The following is a 19,916-nucleotide window of genomic DNA, read 5'->3' on the forward strand; positions in this document are numbered from 1 at the left end:
TTTCAAGCTTTTAAATCTTCCTTTCTGATCTGCCAATCTTGAGAGAAGAAAAGGGAAGCTCTGAAAAACAAGTGGCAACTTCGGGCACTGAGAGTGCTACAAAGCACTCTCCAATCCACAAACTTGCCTGTTCCCACGTGGTCTCTGCCTAAAACAACGGTAAAAAGCAGCCCAGGGAGAGGGGAAGGTAGTCTCAATTCTCAGCAGGGGGCGCGCAATATGGAGCTCACAATTTAAAGCAAAAGCAAATCACAGAAAGCTGGTCTGTATTTCACCAATAATCCAGCTTCGTCGTGATGTCTACCATAGAGAAACTGACTTCCCTAAGCAACCTGTGAAGAAGTTACGAGCAATAAAATACAACAACCATTGGGGAAAAAGAAGTCATAATCAAATAAAAAACTAGGTAACTGGCTAACTGAAGGCTGGCTCTATCTGCCACTATAAGGTGACAATGACATACACTGGAATAGGGAAAAACCATCCATTCTAGAGTCCTTTTAAAAAGAAAGTCAAAGCACAATCCCTCTGCTCAAAGCCCTCTGTTGTAAATTGAATTGAGTTCTCTCAAAAAGATATGCTGAAGTCCTAATTCCCCCCACCCACCTGTGAATGTGACCTTATTTGGAAATAGTATCTTGGCAGATGTAATCAAGTTAAGGGGAGGTCATACTGGATTAGGGTGGCCCCTAAACCCAGTGACTGGAGTCCTTGTAAGAATGCCATGTGAAGACATAGAGACACACAGGGAGAAGACGGCTGTGTCAGGAAGGAGGCAGAGACTGAAGTTATGCTGCCACAAGCCAAGAAACACCAAGGAGTGCTGGCAACCACAAGAAACAAGGAAGAATTCTTCCCTAGAACCTCTGGAGGGAGCATGGCCCTGTGGACACCTTGATTTTGGAGGTCTGACTTCCAAAACTGTGACAGAATACATTTCTGTTGTTTTAAGTCACCCAGTTTGTGGTACTTCCTGAAGGTAGCCCTAGAAAGCTAACACATCCTCTAAAGGCTTCCTATCTCACTCAGAAAGAAAATCAATGCATCATTACAACATGATCCAGAAGTCCCCTTACCTGGCTGACTTCAGCTCCTACTGCTCCCTGCCTATCACGCCACTGCAGCCACATGGGCCCCTTCACTGCTCCTCAAACACGCTGCTCCTTTCCCACCTCAGAGCCTCACCCTGAGGCAGAATGGTCCTGTCTCAGACCTTTACAGATGCCATTCCTTCTGCTGGAAAGATTGTCTCCCCAAGAATCTGCAAGACTCCCTCCATCTTCCTTCAGGGCTCTGCTCAAGTCTCCTTATCAGGAAGGCTCCCTCTAATTACCCTTCAGCATCTCCTTTCCCCACCCCATACACCCTATACCTCCTTCCCCTGCTTTATTTTTCCCCATAATACGTAAGACAAGCTGACATATATATTTTGCTTGACCTTTAACAGGTCCATCACCTTCCATCATGTTAGCTCGGTGAGAGCAGGACTTTTTCACTGCTAAATCACAGTGTACTCTTATGTACTGAACACATACATGAATTCTATCAGGACAGGTGAAATTTTACTCAAAACTGGCTGTCTGACAAAAAAGATTTCTACTAATTAAGTGGAACAGCAGAAGCTTATGTAGATGAAGGGCAAGCTCAAGGTTGGTCTCTGAGGGGCTAGGAGAGAATCTCTGTGCCAGGTTTTCCTACGTAGACTGAGGGGCTCCCCACCATTTCTGCCTGGAAGAGGGAGGGGAGAGGGAAGCAATTTTGAAACAGCCTCTTAAGACTCCTCCTTATCTAAAGAAAGTCAACTCTTACCTGTAATTTTTGTTTTCAGCCACACCCCTGCAGAGAGGGAGGGACTTAGCCCAAAAAATCTGTGAAGCCAAATGTAAACACACCTCACCACTGCATTCCTACACACATTTTTGTTTTGTAGGGGCTGAGAGGAAGGGCCCAGCAGGAAGGTTTAATAATGATAATCTCATCCTGCAAATGTACAAACTACTTAGGAAAGAAAGCCTCTGACACCACACTCCTAAAAACAAACATACATTTCAAGTAAACCAGGAGCTTTAAAACAGCTCTTTTCCGGCAAGGAGGCAATCCAGACCTTTTTAAACGGCCCTAAGTTAACTCTTTTCCTTCCCCCGTTTACATTTTCAAAACTTCAAAACAAAAGGGGCAAAAAATGAAAGTTTTTCCTTACCTTGGGTTTTGGCCCCATGTCCTGCTAATCCTAGTGATGAGTCACAGGTTTCCTTGAGAGGTGATCTGATTGGCGTTTCAACTTCAGGGGTCTCAAAATTACCTTCAGAATCCGAGCTGCCAAGGGGGAAAAATGAGGAATTACCACTTTCAACGGTATTTCCGACACCCTTTATAATCTAGATTTCCGCAAAGGCTAAAATGCAGAATTTTTGCCTAACTTTACAACCCACTGATCCTCAGCACCGACTGGCCTGTGGGCGATGCTACGGGTGTTCTGGCAGGGCTTCTGTCTGGCATCCTGTCTCCCTGAAATCTCCTCTATCCTCTGGAGCTTTGGCTCCAGCACCATTTATTTTGATGTCATCCTTCCTTCCGACACCCAAAAAAGGCGCTTTCCAACAGACTCCTTTTCTCACAAGAGCCCTCTCCCCCTAAAAAACTAAACCAATTCTCACCACGATGCCTTATTCTTTGGCAGGCCTCTACCTGTTTGGAACTCACTCAGCTCGAGGCAGAGAATGCTGTCACCTGCTTTCCGCAATCACACGGTGACAGAGCAGAAGAGACCACCATTTCTCACCAGCTGCCAGGGGCCTGTCATCACGCGACCTTCTTTTACCATGACTGTATTTTAGGGACACAGAGCGACTTCCTCCCCACCGGGAGGCCCCCAAATTACACCGGGTGTCATCAATGACTGTGTGTGTGTTGGGGGGCCTGGGGGATTGAAGCTTATAGAAAGTGACTGAGGTAAACCGGGATGCGGAGAGACTGCAGATTCTAGGTTAGGTTCAGAAAGCTCGTATTGAAACGGGGGTAAGAAAATACATAGGACGACAGAACATCCTGAACTTTTGAATGCAGAGCGAGGACCTGGTTACAGGCAGGGACGTAGCATTGCCATGAATATGGTTACGCGGGTGGGCGACCACACACACGCACAGAATGAGCGCAGATGGATGGATGGCAGCACGTTTGCATCTCGGCAGGGATGCGTGTACTTGCCTGAAACTCAAGGATTTGGTCTCGGCTTGCGAGTCCTCCTCCTCAGGGTCGCCCTCCGGCCCTCCGGCCTCGTCCTCTCCGGCGCCCCCGCCGCGCACCGCGGACCACGTCCATTTCGCCCACTGCACGGGGGACAGGATCTGCCAAGGACTGAATGCCATGAGCGCGGCTCCTCCCGCTCCAGCTCCTAAGAGTAGGGGAAGGGGGAGAGCCTTTTTTCCCTTTCAAAATGGAGGGAACCGGTGACAGGCGCCTGTAAGCGTTTCCAGCGGAGGCGCGGATGTGGTTAAACGAGCACCGTCGGGGGCCCGGGTGGAAGCGCTTCCTCTCAGCCCGCAGGCTGTGCCGCTTCCTCCTGGTCCTCCTTCCCAACCGGTGCGGCCGCGGCGCCGCGGGAGCCGAGAGACTCCCGCCGGACAGATGCCTCTCCTGGGGCCTCCTCCCGGCCCTGGTCCGTAGCGCCCGGCGGCACGGGGCTCGGGGACTCCGGGTCTCAGGGACTCGGGCTCCAGGGTCCCGCTTACCCGCTAGCACGGCGCGCATCAGCTGCCGCGGGAGCCGCGCCCCAGGAGCCGCCCCCTCGGACTGTACTACTAGCGCGCGCGGGGGTGGCGGCGGCGCAGGGCCTTTGAAGTCTACGGCGCGCCCACCGGATCCCCCCGCCCCGGCGCCACTCTGGTCGCGCCTGGACTGCGGGAAAGGGGCTTCCTGGCTGCGATTCTGGCAGCGGGCGCTGGACCCTCGCACCCCCAACAGCTCCGTCAGTGTCAAGAGCAGGGAAGATCCATTTTTCTTGGTCCGTGCACGCTGGGTTTTTCCTCCTTCCCTTTTTAATTTTTTCATTTTACCACAGTGATTTAATGGTGTTGGTGATATTGGATCACACAGAAGTTAAGCCCCTTAATAATAATAATAAAAAAACTTTGAGGGCGCTGTTGACTGGTGTTTTTCCCCTCCCTGATATTGACAGCGTGGAAGATTTCAGCCTGTTCACCTTCAACCCTATCACTCCCGAGACTTCGAAATCCCTTGTAGCGACGCTAGTTACAAGAGTAGCCGAGGACTGGAATTTTAGAGGCTTTGACCCTCCTTAAACCGCACTCTTGGACTCTTCTGTGGCCAGGTCTTGGGTAAAGGATGCTAAATTATCCTGTGAAATTATAGCCTGATCGGTTACCCATTCTCTTTTTTGAGGCTTTCTTTTAATAACTTCCAAGTCTTTGATTTCTGACTTAGTTTACTGCTTCAGAAGTATACCCACAGGCCTGGTGAAGGCAGCCTTCAAAATAACCCTCTTAATGCTTGAAGGCAGAGCTCTCCGATGTTCTTCATTGTCCATTTAGGGATTGTCCCGCAGAGTCACCAAAGCACCAAAGTCACCAAAGCACAACAGGCTTAATGGTCTCCATGGCTGGATAAGGTGTTTCTTGTACTATTATAATTTCCCAGAGTTATGGTGAATCTGTGAAGTGGTTGCAGGTTCCCACAGAGAGACCAGCTCCAGAACTTAGGAACAAAGTCGTTGGCACGTTGATGAATCATGATTGTTTTACACATTCAGTAACAAAAACAAAAGCAAAACTAGTACTAGATAAGACGAGGCAAGTAGTCTCACCATAAGAGAAGGGCAGGGATTTGCCTGAAGTCTAGATGAAAGTGTTGGGGGTGTCAGGATGCTTACAGAATTCATCCAGCTCCTTCCCAGAGATAAACACAATTGTCATGACTGTTCTGGAAACTACGAAGATGTGAAGTAAGCAGGAATCATTTTGTCTTAGGTCCACATGAAATATACCACAACACTATCCAACTGTATTTTTAGGTTTATGGTTTACCACATAAACCTTCAGATTATAAGGTTCCCCAGATTCCTATATTTAACACAAGTATTTTGTTGCCTGGAAATATTACCCAATGTAAATCAGTAACTGGCATATGTTAGGTCCTGTTCATTCTTCCTCTCCTGAATAGTTCTTGAATCTTTTCATTCCTCTGCATCACTATTTCTCACAGTTCTACTATAAGTGTCTCCCAACTGGTTCTACCTCTGAGGGTTTTGTCACCTGGGGTCACCCCCACCTGTCTAATCTGTGACTTGTGCTCTATCTAGTCTTGCTGTTCGTGTCCCCCTTTATTCCCAGCCTTTGGTATTCCTAGACATAATCAGTAGAGAATTCGTTCTGAACCTTTCATATGCTCAAGAATCACCTGAAGTGCTTCTTCTTTAAAAACAAATTCAAACTGCGAGTAGGATCTGGAAATCTGTATTTTTACCAAGTGTCCTGGAGAATTTTTTTCACAGGATAAATTTGGGAAACAAATTTAAACGAATTAATTGCTGCTTCCAGAGCAATCTCCCTTTGGCCTGCAGTTTTGCACATTCCTCTCCCCTGCCCCCACCTTAAACTCCCAGACCTTGACTGCCTGAACTTCCTTATCACCCAGCTCAAGTACCTTCTCTGGGAAAGCAGGCTGATTTCTCCTTCCTTTCTACCATCTTTATACCCCAAACATCCACAGATACTTTTACCATGGTCCTTAGGTAGTTTTGAAAGGGGGCACTATTAAGTTATACCAGGACATCGGTATAAACCAGGAAAACCCAGAGCTTGAGGTCACTCTACACTTAGCACACTATATATAATCTCTTTGTTTACTCATCTGTCCCATTTCTGGACCATAAGCTTCTGAATGGCAGGGACCACATCGTATTTATAATTCATTTTTGTTTCCTCAGAGATTAGGACAGGGCCACACACACAGTAGGTGTTCAATAAACATGCAAAAAGATGAATATTCTAGTTTACAAACAGACCTTATGAGTTTGGCTAGAGTGACATAAATTCCTAAAGTCTGACTCCTGAAGAAATCGAGTTTTGAACCAGCATAGAATGGAACCCGGGACAAGTGATGACCCCAGTGAGATAAAGCCCGAAAACCGGAGAAGCAAATGCTCAGTTTCTGAAAAATCACTCCTCCGCAAACTCCTGGACATAATGTGAACAGTAATAAAGTAAGTAACTACTCAATAGTTTGAATTGATTTTATATCATATCATATCATATATCATATCATATCATATCATGTTATATTATAAGACCCGGTCTTATACTAAAATAAGACCGGGTCTTATATTAGTTTTTGCTCCGAAAGACGCATTAGATCTAATGGTCCAGCTAGGTCTTATTTTTAAGGAAACACGGTATCTGGAGAACACTGGCCTTGGCTAAGGGGTGGCCCTACCCAGTTGCTGGTGCCCAGCGTTGCCATCTAACAATTTTCCAAGAGAAACCAAAATCCTGGATTTCATTTTTAAAATCTTCCAATCTTTAAAGTGCTTACTAGTTTAAATTGTTTTAAACCTTGTGAAGGCCAGGACAGGACAAACAAAGCCATCTATCCGTGTGCCTGAATGGCCCATGGAGCCTGGAGGGGCAGAGGGGCATCTTCAGGCTTTTAGCAAATAACATCTCCAATTAGAAAGATCATTCTGGTAACAACCTGGGAGCTGTGAAACTGCTGTTTTCCTTGCTTCAAACTGCCCAGAGAAGGGGATAGCTTCTTCCAGAGAGTAAAAAAGGCAGAACTGGAATGAGAGTCCTCATCTTTCACTCCACTTGTTCAGTGCTGTAAGCAAACCTCACACAATGGCAACACTTTAAAATGGAAGGAAAAGAAAACCGCTACTGCTAAGAAAATGGAGTTCCTGGCAGCCAGCAAAATAAAAAGGCATCTGTGTAGGAGACGATGTTGAGAGAGTGGAGGAGGCAAGGAGGGAGGGGAGGGTCAGGATGGCACAAAGGACTCAGAGAGATAAAGTAACCACTGAGAAACCAGAAAGGTCAGGCAGGCTGACAAAGCCGTCAACTTATCCGTATTTTCTAACAACTTAAGAATTTGATGAGCAAAAGATATATCTATTTCAACTAAGATTAAATGCCAGATTGATGACGTAACCAAAATGGCTGGGCAGCTCTGAAGGGCTTAGGAAAAGCACTGGCCTCGTATGACATTGAAACAGCCAATGGCAGCGACGTTGAGATGCCTCAGTGGAACCTCAATGGACCATCTCCCACTCCCCAGCCCTTCTTTCTGAGAGCCATCCCGTTCACTGGAGGAGGTTTCCAAGACATGATGGGGAATTCCCTGCCTGTGGTTCAACATGATCATTGAAAGTCTTCACCCCACTCACCAAGCTAAACACCCTCAGCCCTTAGCTTTATGTTTCTCAACTATTTAAATGAAGGTCTTTATGATGTAGTGATAATAGTACCTTATATTAATAAAGTTTCATCTGATCCTTATAATCATTCTTTCACGTAGCAGGACAGGTATTCTCATTCTCAATTTGCTGATAAGGTAACTGAACCAGAAAGGGCAACCACCTACCAGAAGTCCCACAGTTAGTTAGTGCTAGAACTGAATCTAGAACCCTCCTCTCCTACCTTTCAGTACCTTCTGCACTGTATCAAACTGGAAGAAAGCAGAATGCCCTCTCAGCTACTCTGGAGCTTGTGATTTTATCAGCTAAATACTTCTCTCAATTTGTTGCTGCTGCTACAGTCTTGGCTTCCTGCTTACCTGACACCAGCTGCAAAGTCAGAACTGGGTGGTAGCTGTACTATTTGGAGAGCAGATAGTACAGCGCCCTCCAGTGGAAAACAGCCATTGGTACCAGGAGGCCTGTTTTTCTGACCTACCTCAGTTTAACCAGGCAAGAACATGCTGATGTCTGTACAAGGCAGCATTGCCAATAATGGCATCTGACAACATTCAACTATTAACATTACAATCTTAACTTGACAAGATCTGATACTGTCTTTTACCTATAGGCTATAATCACCTATAGAATCTTCCCTGCACTATCCAAACATACCCAAATCAGGGAATTTGTATTATGCATTCTCAATGGAAAATGTATCATAAAGAGAAACTCCTTTCTAATTTTTTAAAAGAGAAAAGCCAGATTTATGTCCATGGCTAATTAATACGCTTTCAGAGCTTCAGGAAGAGTAAAAGAGATCCAGATTGCAACCACTAACCACTTGGCCGAGCTCCCCACCTAGGCCTGCTCAGAGATCCTTGTCCAGGTTTTGCTCTGGTGAACAACTCTTGTCTGATCCACCCTCTGATCTATTCTGTTCTGTATCACAAAAGTGAAGTTTGACTCCCCCAAGTTGAAAGTATCCCATTCAACTTGGGTCACGATGAGACCGACAACAGAACTGCCACATAGCGTTTACACTGTATCAGCTTTCAGAGAGTGGGAAAAAAAACCCACAAATATATTTTATGATGTTTACCCTAAACCAGCGTCATTTTAGAACCAGTTCTATGAGGTTCTCTCTCATCCCCATCAAATATCATGACTATATGTTAATTGACTTTATAAGAAAATTCACGTTAGTTCTTTACCTTGGACTGCAGGAGTATTAGAGAAATAGTTGTTGAGTACAAAAGATATAAACTGAATTAGGTCAGTCTGTTCATTCTACATAAGGAAAATAACCCCAATGTTATCCCTCATTCTTCCCGCCAACTACCACAAATCCAAAGTTGAAAACAAGCAAACAAAATAAGCACAAAAGATCCACTTAAAGCTGTGAATTATCTTTAAATTTAGAAATATTTTCTGTTCCAGTAGAACTGTTTGGTTTTTCCTGCTAAACAACATTGCAGTTACAGAGCCTGTTAAACATGCATATCATCTTGTAAAATGACTGTTACTGATTTAGCAGATTTTGTTTTCTTGAAATTACATTCCTTTTTAGCAGATTAGGCAGTAAGAAAAGCGGTCCCTCCAAGTCAGAGAGCTTTATATGTAAACCCTCAGACAAGAAAACCATCTGAAATTCTTTATAAGTTTATGAATTTCAGTTTCTAACCATGAACATTACTCCAAATTGGAAATCTACTTTACTTCATTTACCTGGGCTAGAGGGAGGGTGGAATCTAAGGTTTGAGTTAAAGAGGCTGAAAGAATTTAGGAATTTGAAATAGAATAATAGTCTTTCTCCTGCAGCCATTATATTCCCTCTTCTATCCCCTACCTCCAAAATAAAATAAATCTCTCAAATGATGCATCTAGAAGACTAGAAGAACATTGATCACATGGCCTGGATTTTCTGAGATTATCCTGATATCCAATATTCTACCCACCATCCCTGTAAATACACGTCCTCATTTTCGATGTGTGAAACATTGTCATTTAGAAGTTCAAAGGTAAGCGACTAGGAGAGCATTTGGAAAGGGCAGCAGACATTCACTGATAGGAGTGTGTGGGGAAAAGCATCCACCAGAAGAATAAAACCACAAAAAGCTTTCCCAAATAATTGGGACACCCACTCTGCCTAAATCCTCACTCTGGGGACTTGGGGGGATTCCATCACAGTAATGCATGTGTTTGTGACGGATAATCTTCCTGGATAATCTTCCTGTATTTCTAAGAGATTAAAAAGATGGGAAACTAGGAAGCAAACTCCCTGGCATGATATGTGGCCTCCTGTTACTTCCAGTTTTTATCTTTTTAGAGTAAAAGGTTAACTGCCATATTTTGGTTCTGAAACTAGGTGTATGTGAAAATTGAAGGAAAATATGTTCTTTTACTTCTCTGTTATAGTACAAAGTGAAGAGAGGGGAAACCTGTCTTTTTTTGCACGTGTTAAATTTTTTTAAAAACTCCAAATATTAATATATCACTCATTTTATTCACTAATAAAGATAAGCTAAACAACTGGCTGAATAAATGGAAAGACGTTAACAATGTTCCAATGTGGTAAAATTAAATATTGTAAAGATGGCAATACTACCCCATTAATTTATAGGTCTAATGCAATTTTCATTCAAAATTCTTAGGGATTTTTCTTAGAATTTGTCAATATTTTTCAAAAGTTTATCTGGAAAAATAAACTGGTGAGCATATTTTAGATTCTTAAAAAAAAACAACAGAGTCAAGATGGGGATTAGATCTATAAAATAGTAAGATACATTGATGCAAAAATAGGCATAATCTTATTGTGTGAAACAGAACAGAAAGCCCAGAAAAAGACCTTACAAAATATAGAAATTTATTATATGATAGAGAATATGTTACAATACAGTGGGGAAGGGAAGATTATTTAATAAATGTTGGAGAATAATTGGTTGTGTGATTGAAAAGGGGACTATATAGTAAACCTGACAAGCTCAGGGGGTGCTACATGGCAGGCCTTACAAGTTCAGTGATCAAAAGTAACCCCACAGGATGGTCTGATCATAAATTGCTAACTGGGCAGGCCATGGCAGGTAGTCATGTTCGAGACCTACAGTTTCCTTAACAAAGGTCAATCTTTACCTTAAGCGACTTGTCCATTGTTCTTACACATCCATCTAGAATACCATACCTTTGAAATGTCAATAATTTTCTTTTCCAGACGCCTGGAGGGCATAACCGTGGGCACCAGGGCACAAGACCACCAGAGCAGGAGACCACAAAACTCCTCATTGTTATCTTGTTACCCACATACCATCTCTATTTACTATAAATATTAAATGTTAACTACACTATACCCACAAATGTAAAAGAAGTATGTTTCTCCATTTTGCTTTTAATCCAGTCCTAGAAATTTCCCCACTTTGCTTTCTCCCACCCCCTTAATCCACCACCAATGGATTTCATGTAATCTTCCTTATATTTTTTCCTTTGATTCTAAATGCATAAAAAGAAGTGCAAAATTGCCATTCTCTGGAGCATTTTTTCAATCCATCGAGATCTTGCTTCTGGGAATGCCCTTAAAATTTTGGCTCAAATAAACTCATAAACTTTTTCTATAGGTTTGGACATTCTTTCGTAGACAGTTGGCAATGGGAAAACAGACCAAGTTAAACTTTTACCTCAGAGCCTAAACCAAGATAAATTCCAGATGGATTAAATGGCTAAATAATAAAATAAAACCATGGGGAGAAAACAATGTAGAAGCAACAGAATCTGTCAAAGCTCTGTTGGAAGGAAAGTGTCCAAACTTCGAAGTAATTAACGAAATAACACACAAAATAAAGATTGCAGATTTGGCTACGTAAGAAGAGTAAGGCTCCTAAATGTTTGCCTTCAAATAAAAGAGCAAATCAACAGGCCATGGAAAATAGCAGCAACCAAAAGCTAATATTGTTATATCCTAAGGAACTCATGAAAACCAGTAAGATCATCCAAACCCCAACAGAGAAGTAACAACTGTAATTCCTTATTATGGGTCAGACACTATGCTAAGTGCTTTACATGTATTATCTCATTTAATCCCCACCCTCTTGCCCCGTAGGCTCATGAGGAAGGCATTATTACAAACCAGTCAAGTTGGCTACATTTTCAACTTCTACAGCAAGGGTTCCCTGATCTGGGTTTAGCAAGGAAGGATTTCAGAAGATCATATCCTCCTTGAAATTACTTGCCAAATTATGTGTGTGTGCATATTTGCATCCATCTCTCCCCTTCCTCTTCTGCATATACAGTCAAACTCCACGCCAGGAACAATGCTTTAGGATAAAAGATTACTTTTCTAATCTGAAAGTGGAACTAACAGAAGATTCTCTTCCTCTAACAGTTACAAGAAAGTTCTAATCAAAGGGGCCCTTACTCGGAGAACCCAGACCTACCGGAAATTAATACAAGCAGCAGCAAGCTTGGATGACACGCAGCGGGTGAAAAGGGAAAGAATGCCCAGTGGGCAGCCTGTGGTCTAATCTAAGTGACCTGCTGGTGACGAAAGTGTGACACTCTAATTACATTGAGGCATTTGCCTGGAGAGCCAAGGTGCCATTAAAACAGAGATTTTCCCAGGAATTCCTATTGCTACACATGAGAATCCTCAAAAACACCCACGTAGGCCAGGATATAAAAGGTGAACTTTATGTGGTAGATGCAAAGAAAATCAATTTAAACATCTCTCTCTTTGGGGTGCTTTCGCTTTTGATGTTCTTCCCTTCAGGGTGGTTTCTTCCAAGAAACTATGTGGATGAGGCAGAAGGGACAACTACAAGCCTCTTCCCTTCTGAAAAAAAGTTGCAAGAGTGGTGGAGCTCAGTGGGGGAGAGAGGCATGGAACAAGTTGGCAAGGCCCAATTTTGCATATCAGGAAGCTTAAGAATTTGGAGAGCTCTCTTTAAGAAAAATATAAGAGGACCTCATGAACACAATGCTAGGGCCCCTTTGGAAACCTATAAGAGGGCCTGTACAAGTAAGGGGTCCTGAAATATAAGCTTCATTAGCTTCGTGGTAAATTCAACCCTGCCCAGAGGGCAAGAGCGATCCCTGTGTCTTAGAAGTGATGCAGCTAGCTGCAACTTGGTATGTGAAAATATTGAGATACTGAGGGAAGGAGGTCACACTGACCTCTTCTATCTTTTAGAGGAACTGAAAAATGTTAACTGTTGGAAACTTGATAAAATTGTCAAAAGATATCTCCTACATGAATTGTGAAACATAACTCATAGCTCTATTCCTTTTGTACCAGTGAACACACACACACACACACACACACACACACACACACACACACACAATTTTAATTAAGATTAAAAAGAAGAACTGTAATGCTTCTTTAGCATTGTGTACTTCATGTACCTTTATCCTTTGAATTTCTACAAGACCACCATGGGAGACTCTAACCTTCTAACTTCCCCCTACATCCATTATTTCCTTATTTCTTCCAGTAAAAGAAGGCCCAGAGTTTTTGCTGGGTACATGGCCACTCAGCTAGAGGCCACATTTCCCAGCTAGAGCTCTTCCCTGCAGCTAGGCATGGCCTTGTGACTCAGTTCTGACCTCTGTGATGTGAGACGATGGCAGATGCAATTGGGGGGCAATGTCTTTAAAAAAAAAAAAGGCTTGTCTTGCATTCTCCTTCCCCCGTCCCATGGGCTGGGGGTGAGACAGTTTCTATTCTGTGAATGAGGATGAAGGGGAGCAGAGTAAGCCAGAGCAAAATGTGTCACTTTGACACGTGGATTACTTTGACCTGAAGACAATCAAGACCCAACAGGCTCAGGAAAAACTTTTACTTCTTCCTTAACTACCTAAAAGAATTTAGACGGGGGCTTGGCTCAGAAAGAGAGCCATTACCAGAGATACGTGTGTGGCAGGGCAAACTTCTAATTTCCTTTGAATTACTCTCCTCCGTTTTGTAGCCCCTGGCCTACCTGCCTTTGGGTCATATTTTTATGGGTATCTTGTATATATAAAATTAGTTTTTCCCCTGTTGAACTGTAATATGTTATTATACCAAAGAACCTGGATGGGAAGAAGAGAAAAACTTCCTCCCCTACAAGGACCACACTTGGGAGATGGTGAAGAAACAAGACAGACGGGGCTAGGCCAGACTGAATTGCAGAGCAGCCTGCCACCCTAGGCTAATCACCACTGAGTGAGGACTGCTGAGTGAGAGAGAAATAAAAGTCCATCTTCTTTGCACTGTTGTATCATTGGGTCTCTATTATGGCGGTCTCGCCTCCCCATTAACAACACAACCTCTTTCAGGCATTTCAGCATCTAAACTCTTATATTTAGAGTCTTCAAAAATTCATCTTACATCTCAGTGGTGTCCTTTTCGTAAGGCCAGAAAATTCCCCAACCATGAGACTCAAGCCTGCCGTGTGGATGAGCTGGTCTAACTATCCTGAAAACAGGACTGAGCCCACCTTTCTCCTCACTGTAATGACTTCAGTTGGAATGATGCCTTTCTGGAAATTAGGCAGTTGCATATTTAAAGATGACAGGTGTGGACAAAAAAGCTGAAGGGGGTAGGGAGCCAACACTTAGGTTCCAACCTAAGGCCAAGTCTTCCAGGCAGAATGTATTTGGATATTGTACGAAGGACGTTATCTTCTTTGGGGAGAAAAATAATATGATAAGTCCAGAAATACTATATAATAAATATGAGTATTTTTCCAATTCAAAGGCTAAAATAATTAACTGACCCACATTTTATAAATGAATTAATCATTATTGTTCTTTGGCTTTAACACTAACTGGTATCAGTGATGATTTCCTGTACTTACCCACAAAATATTTTTTTAGAAACTGTTTTCCTAAGGAATCATAATTCATCAAGTTATTTTGTTGTATTACAGAATTAGCATAAGCAGGGCTATTCTTCCTGCTTTTCTCGGTACCTCGCCACATTTGGTTTTGAAGGGGACGAAAGCGTTGCCACCCTAAAGCTACCCTCTGGGATATTGATTTTAAGCTGGTTAAGAAATAAAAGAATGTTTATTTCAGAAAGAACATTTGACCCTACCCCTTTCCTGCCTAAGAGATTCAGATGGAAAGGCCTGCTCCCGGAAGGAACTCTTAGGATGTCCCCGTTAGCGTAATTTGAATTAAATATGGTGGATGGGAGAATCCAGGCAGGGGCCTGGTCGCTAGATCACACCCTGTGTCCCACTGCAGCAAGAATTCGCCTGCCATGTGTGTCCCGCTCTTCCTCAGTTACCTGTAAATCACCCATTCTCACTTTTGAAACCTAAGATCCCGTTCCCCATTTTTCTCTTTTGTCCAAAATGACATATGTAGCCACTTTTGCCTCATTGTCTTTGGAATTTTCATCTTATGTGAATTCCCCATGCACACATATTATTAAATTTGATTTTCTCCTGTCAATCTGTCTCTGTGAATTTGATTATCAGCCCAGCTAGAAGAACTTAGAAGGTGGGAGGAGAAGTACTTTTATCCCCCACAATACAGTAATATCGTATGTATTTTTTATTTCCTTCGGCCAAGGCATAGATAGCTACTGAGTAGAATGTATCTGTTTTAAATAGTTTTCAGGACAAATCAGTGACTGACTCCAAACTTAAGCATCCACCCCAGACCTCACTGAACCACAGGAATTTTTAGTTGGAAACGACCTCTGCCACAGGTCACTGGGCCCAATATCCTGGTGTTTAGATGAGTCCTTGAGTCATTAAGGATTGCCCGAGGAATACTCAGGCACCAACATTTGCACAACTAGGACTCATGGATCTTGGATGAGAAGTATGAATTCTAGGTTTTCTCCCCAACCCTGAAGGATATGCACACCTGGTACGTGTAATACAGATACAATGCCCCCCTCAATTCACCTCATCTTAAATGGCAACATGAACTATGTTATAAAGCATAGAATTCTTTTGTATACAAATAACATCGTGGTTTGTTTTAAAAATATTTTAAATATTTGTTTAAGGCACAATAATACATCCGTTCATTCTTTCATTCAATCATTCCACAAGTAATACAAGTGACAAAACGGACCCAGTTCTTGCCCTCATGGAGCTTGCATTTTAGTGAGTTTAGCTGGCAGAGAAATAAATATGTAACTTACAAACTGTCATGCATGATATACAAGAAAAGTGCAGGGGGCTATGAGAAAAGCCAAAGAGGTCTGGGTGGGGGGGATTAGTGGAGACTAATCGGAGTCAGGGGGCAGCTCTGAGGAAGTGAGCCTGGGAAGTTTGAGGGGCAACAGGGTCCTACAGAAGGAACTGGAGCCTTGGCTTAGGAGCAAGGGTGGCTAAAGCAAGCGCGTGAGGGGGAGAACTGTCATACTTGTGCTTAGGTCGCTGAAGTAGGAAAGAAAGGCACAGGTTATCAAAAATTCCACATTAAGGATGACGGTCTTTGAAAAAGTGAATTTTTGATGACACGGGAAAGTACAAAGAAAAAAAGCTTACCCATAGTCCACATAGGCCACATTAAGGATGACGGTCTTTGAAAAAGTGAATTTTTGATGACACGGGAAAGTACAAAGAAAAAAAGCTTACCCATAGTCGTGCTTTTAATAGTCACTGTTAAAATGTCAGTGAGCAGATCTGGGGTGGATGCTTTTATCTTTTACATCTGGAATCAAATTATTTATGTTTTTCTAATTATTATCCGTCTTTCCCAACTAGAAGTGTTCTGTACGAACAGAAAGCACCTTGTCTATCTGGTTCTGTCTGATCAATTGTATCTGGTGACTGAATAATAGAGAACTGCTCCAAATTCTCCTCTTACATATACACGAAGTCAAAAAAATAAAAACGTATACGCAAGCATGTACTTACAAGCAGAGATAGATAGTTGGATACAGATACTTTTACACAAATGGAATTTAAATATAAATACTGTCCTCAGCTAGAGGTGAGGACACATTCCCTACTTCTGTTTTCATCATAGGTCTGATGGGGAGGAGGAAGTGGGAGGAAGTGGGGAGCAGGATCTGCAGCCAAGACCCTTCCTGACCCCAACACAGGCCAGGGGTTCTGATCACCTTCTCTTAGCTGCATAACAAGACTGTGTGTTTATATAATTTACATCATTTGCTCTCCACGGAGGGGTATTTAGGGGATTCCTTTTTCCTCATTAGAAATGATACCGTGATGAACCACCCTAGACATGCATCTTTTCACACATACACAATTATTTCTTAGAGTTAAAACTCTAGAAGTAAGATTGTAGTGTCAAAACACATTGTATAGTTGGATACATAGAGCCAAACTGCCCTCCAGAAAGGTTGAACTAATTTACGTTTTTAAACAACAGTGTATGAGACAGCCTTTTCCCTAAACATTAATTAACAGTGAGTTTAGTCAGTCTTCTCAAACGTTGGCAAATAAGTGGAAATGATAAACGATTGTTGATTTTATTTGAACACATTTGATTATTAATGAAGCCTGAACATCTTGTAACGTATTTATTGCAACACTGGCTGACTTCCTTCTTCCCCTCCCCCCCTTTCCTTTCTTCCTTTCCTTATTTTTTGTAAATGGAGTTTAAGTCCTTTGCCTTAAATCAGCAGCACTAAATGTGTGGTCCCTGGCCAGCAGCATCAGCATCACCTGGGGATAAGAAACCCCAATTTTTTTTATTAAAGTTTATTGGGGTGACAATTATTAGTAAAGTTACATAGATTTCAGGTGTACAATTCTGTGATACATCATCTATATATCACATTGTGTGTTCACCACCCAGAGTCAGTTCTCTTTCCATCACCATATGTTTGACCCCGTGTACCCTCTTCTAGAGCCCCCCCTTACCCTCTGGTAACCCCTAAACTGTTGTCTATGTCTATGAGTTTTTGTTTCTTCGTTTGTTTGTCTTGACCTTTTGTTGTTTTCAGTTTTATATACCACATATCAGTGAAATCATATGGTTCTCGACTTTTTTCTGTCTGACTTAAGGAAGTCCAAATTCTTGAGCTCCACCCCAGACCTACTGAATCAGAAACGTTGGGGGTGGCCCAGCCATCTGGGTGCTTTCCTGACGCCAATGCACGATGCATGCTAGAGTGCCTTAAATCATTGTTTTTTCAGTCACACTATAGACTCCCTCTGTATACTGAAAACATGTCTCTAACCTCCAAACTAGAGACAAAAAGCTTTCTGATCAACAGCAAGTTCAGTATTTCCTCCTCAAATGGTATTTATGGACTGAATAGCATTTGCTGTTTCCTTTCACCCACAATATTCTGAATGACCTCAACAAAACCCCTGCGTCCATAGCATCACTCAGCACCGAACTCACAACAGCCGAATTGCAGCCCTTAGAGGTGTTTCCCTACCCTTGTCTGTCTAACATCATTCCCCCTTCTTTCAGCAACAATCCATCTTTTCTTTGAGGACTCCCCTGCCCCCCACCCTCAGGGCTTGTGGTTGGGACATCCTGGCTGCTCAGGCAGGGGCAGGAAAGTGACTCACGCCTGACTCAATAGTACATCCCACCACCACGTCCCCATCCTCCCACCCCAACACTTGGCGCAGCGCAGGCATATGACCCAAGTCCACCCAATTGATGTTTCCTGATAGCGTCTCTAAACATTTTCACCACTACCCCCCTATTTTCTGTATCAAATCTGGGGCCTCTTGGCAGGATTCTGAAGAAAACCCAGCATCCTCAGGGAGGAGGACATGCAAAAAAGCTGCCCACGAAGCCACCTGTAAGAGAAACGGCCTCTACCATGGCAACTGCGGTGTATCCAGCAGACAAGCCCACAGTCAGGCAGAGTCTGTTTCAGTGCTATCAGCAGACCGTATGTGCAGAAATATGACTCTGCACTGGGATTAGCCAACATGATGGGCATTTTCATTAGTTGGTTCAATGATCCCTTTATTTTAAATGCTCTGTAAGCCTCAAGTAATGACAGCTGGTAGACACATTTCCCAGGCTGCTGGTGCCAGGAATGGATACACAGAGATTGTGTGGCAACATTCTTTAGCCTCATTCCAGAGCTCCTGGTACATCTATCTGGTAAAAAGTTGCCTCAGATGTTCCCAGAATTCACTCTCCCTCACCAACACCCTCAAGAGCCAAATTTAAAGAAATTCCCTAACTCTCAGAGATATTCAAGTGTCTTTATAAGTGTAAAATATCCTGCTGGAATTTTTCTCCCCTTAGATGTTGGGTTTTTCTCCCCCTCAGATAAGATATTCAGAATCGTTTTCTGTTCAGCATCCACACTTTAATTAAAACCACTCATTCAAAAACATCTCTCAGTATGGGCAAGGCACGCCACGGGAACTGCTTATTCTCTCTGAACTCAGACACATAAAACAGGCACATTACAGACAGCATAATGCAAGGCGCTGATGCGTTTCGCACACCCTAAGCCTCCTCCAAGTGATGAAAGTAGGGGAAAGCTCAAGAATGACCAAAAAAGGAAACATGATTCAGCTCCCATAGAGGGTGCGAAGGGAAGAAATATGGGGGAGAGGGAGAAAGGAGGAAGGGAGGGAAACCCCAGGGTGGTGATGTTACTGACTGCAAAAGAGGAATGTAAACCCCAGTCCACTCTCCCCTCAAGATTATTTTGGAAGGCAAGAAAGCTACGGCTCCTGGGGAGATATTTTCATACTGATAAAACAATGCAGCATCAAAAACCTCTCTGCTTTGTAAAGAACGTGAGAAATCTGGCATTTGATGCTGTCGGCTGGAGTATTCATACTCTATACAAGACACACAAGACAGTCCTGAATAGAGCTCTTTGGTTCAGCAGGGGAAACCATAGTCTTTTGACATCTCGATGTGTGAAACTGTCACTGCTTTGTGGGGAAGAATTTGTGGGAAAGTCAAGGCTGGCTGCATGGGCACAGGCTCGTACACACGTGTGTACACACACACACACACATGTATGTCTCCCACACAGTCACACACACACACAGACACATACCTCTCACACAGTCACACACACACACACACACACACACACACAGGCATACAATCACACACAACTTTCTAGCACTTTAGTCACAAAAAAAATCCTCCAGCCTCACTGACCATGCAAACCGGTATGGAATCAATCAAACAAGACAGAGAATTATCAGGGGCTTAAAAACAACTTTTACTTAAAAGAAAAAGACCATAAACTGGAAAAGGACTGCCAAGTGAGAAACACAAAGAGAAATTAAAAAGTGTAGGCCTAGGAAAACAAAGACTGACAAAAAGAGATGTTGGAAGAGCCAGTCAAGTATTAGAATCATTTAGATATTGGTCTCTGAAGAATATTCCTCAGGAGCTGGGATAACTCACTCTTCTTAAGGGAGACTTGGCACCTTGCTAGGTCGAGGAAGAACTAGTCTCCCCCTTTCTGTCTGGGAATAAAACCAGTGTCCGCTATAGTACATACAGATTTGCCGGCCAGGAGCTACAGCAGCCACCAGAGGGCACCAGAAAGCCCTGTCACAAATTCAATCAACAATTGTTTTAAAGAGAATTCCTTCAAGAT

At 43.0% G+C, this 19,916-nt stretch overlaps 1 protein-coding gene across 17 annotated transcripts in view; it reads right to left on the reverse strand.

Annotated features, from left to right (window-relative positions):
* The window catches only part of TACC1 (transforming acidic coiled-coil containing protein 1), a 93,764-nt gene that overhangs the window by 43,114 nt on the left and 30,734 nt on the right, over positions 1-19,916 (reverse strand). For 5 of the 17 annotated variants that reach the window (XM_033104694.1, XM_033104693.1, XM_033104703.1 and 2 more), the window contains 2 exons: positions 3,208-3,394; positions 2,201-2,316 (listed from right to left, as the gene is read on the reverse strand). The exons of 1 other annotated variant lie outside the window; for it this stretch is intronic. In XM_033104694.1, the coding sequence (XP_032960585.1) occupies positions 2,201-2,316; positions 3,208-3,368 (277 nt within the window). In that variant the 5' untranslated portion in view covers positions 3,369-3,394. Of the gene's footprint in view, positions 1-2,200; positions 2,317-3,207; positions 3,751-19,916 lie in introns of those variants that run through there. 11 more of the 17 variants (XM_033104707.1, XM_033104706.1, XM_033104697.1 and 8 more) reach the window with 5 other exon arrangements.

The sequence above is a fragment of the Rhinolophus ferrumequinum genome, chromosome 4 (genome assembly GCF_004115265.2).
Source record: "Rhinolophus ferrumequinum isolate MPI-CBG mRhiFer1 chromosome 4, mRhiFer1_v1.p, whole genome shotgun sequence".
Lineage (NCBI taxonomy): Eukaryota > Metazoa > Chordata > Mammalia > Chiroptera > Rhinolophidae > Rhinolophus > Rhinolophus ferrumequinum.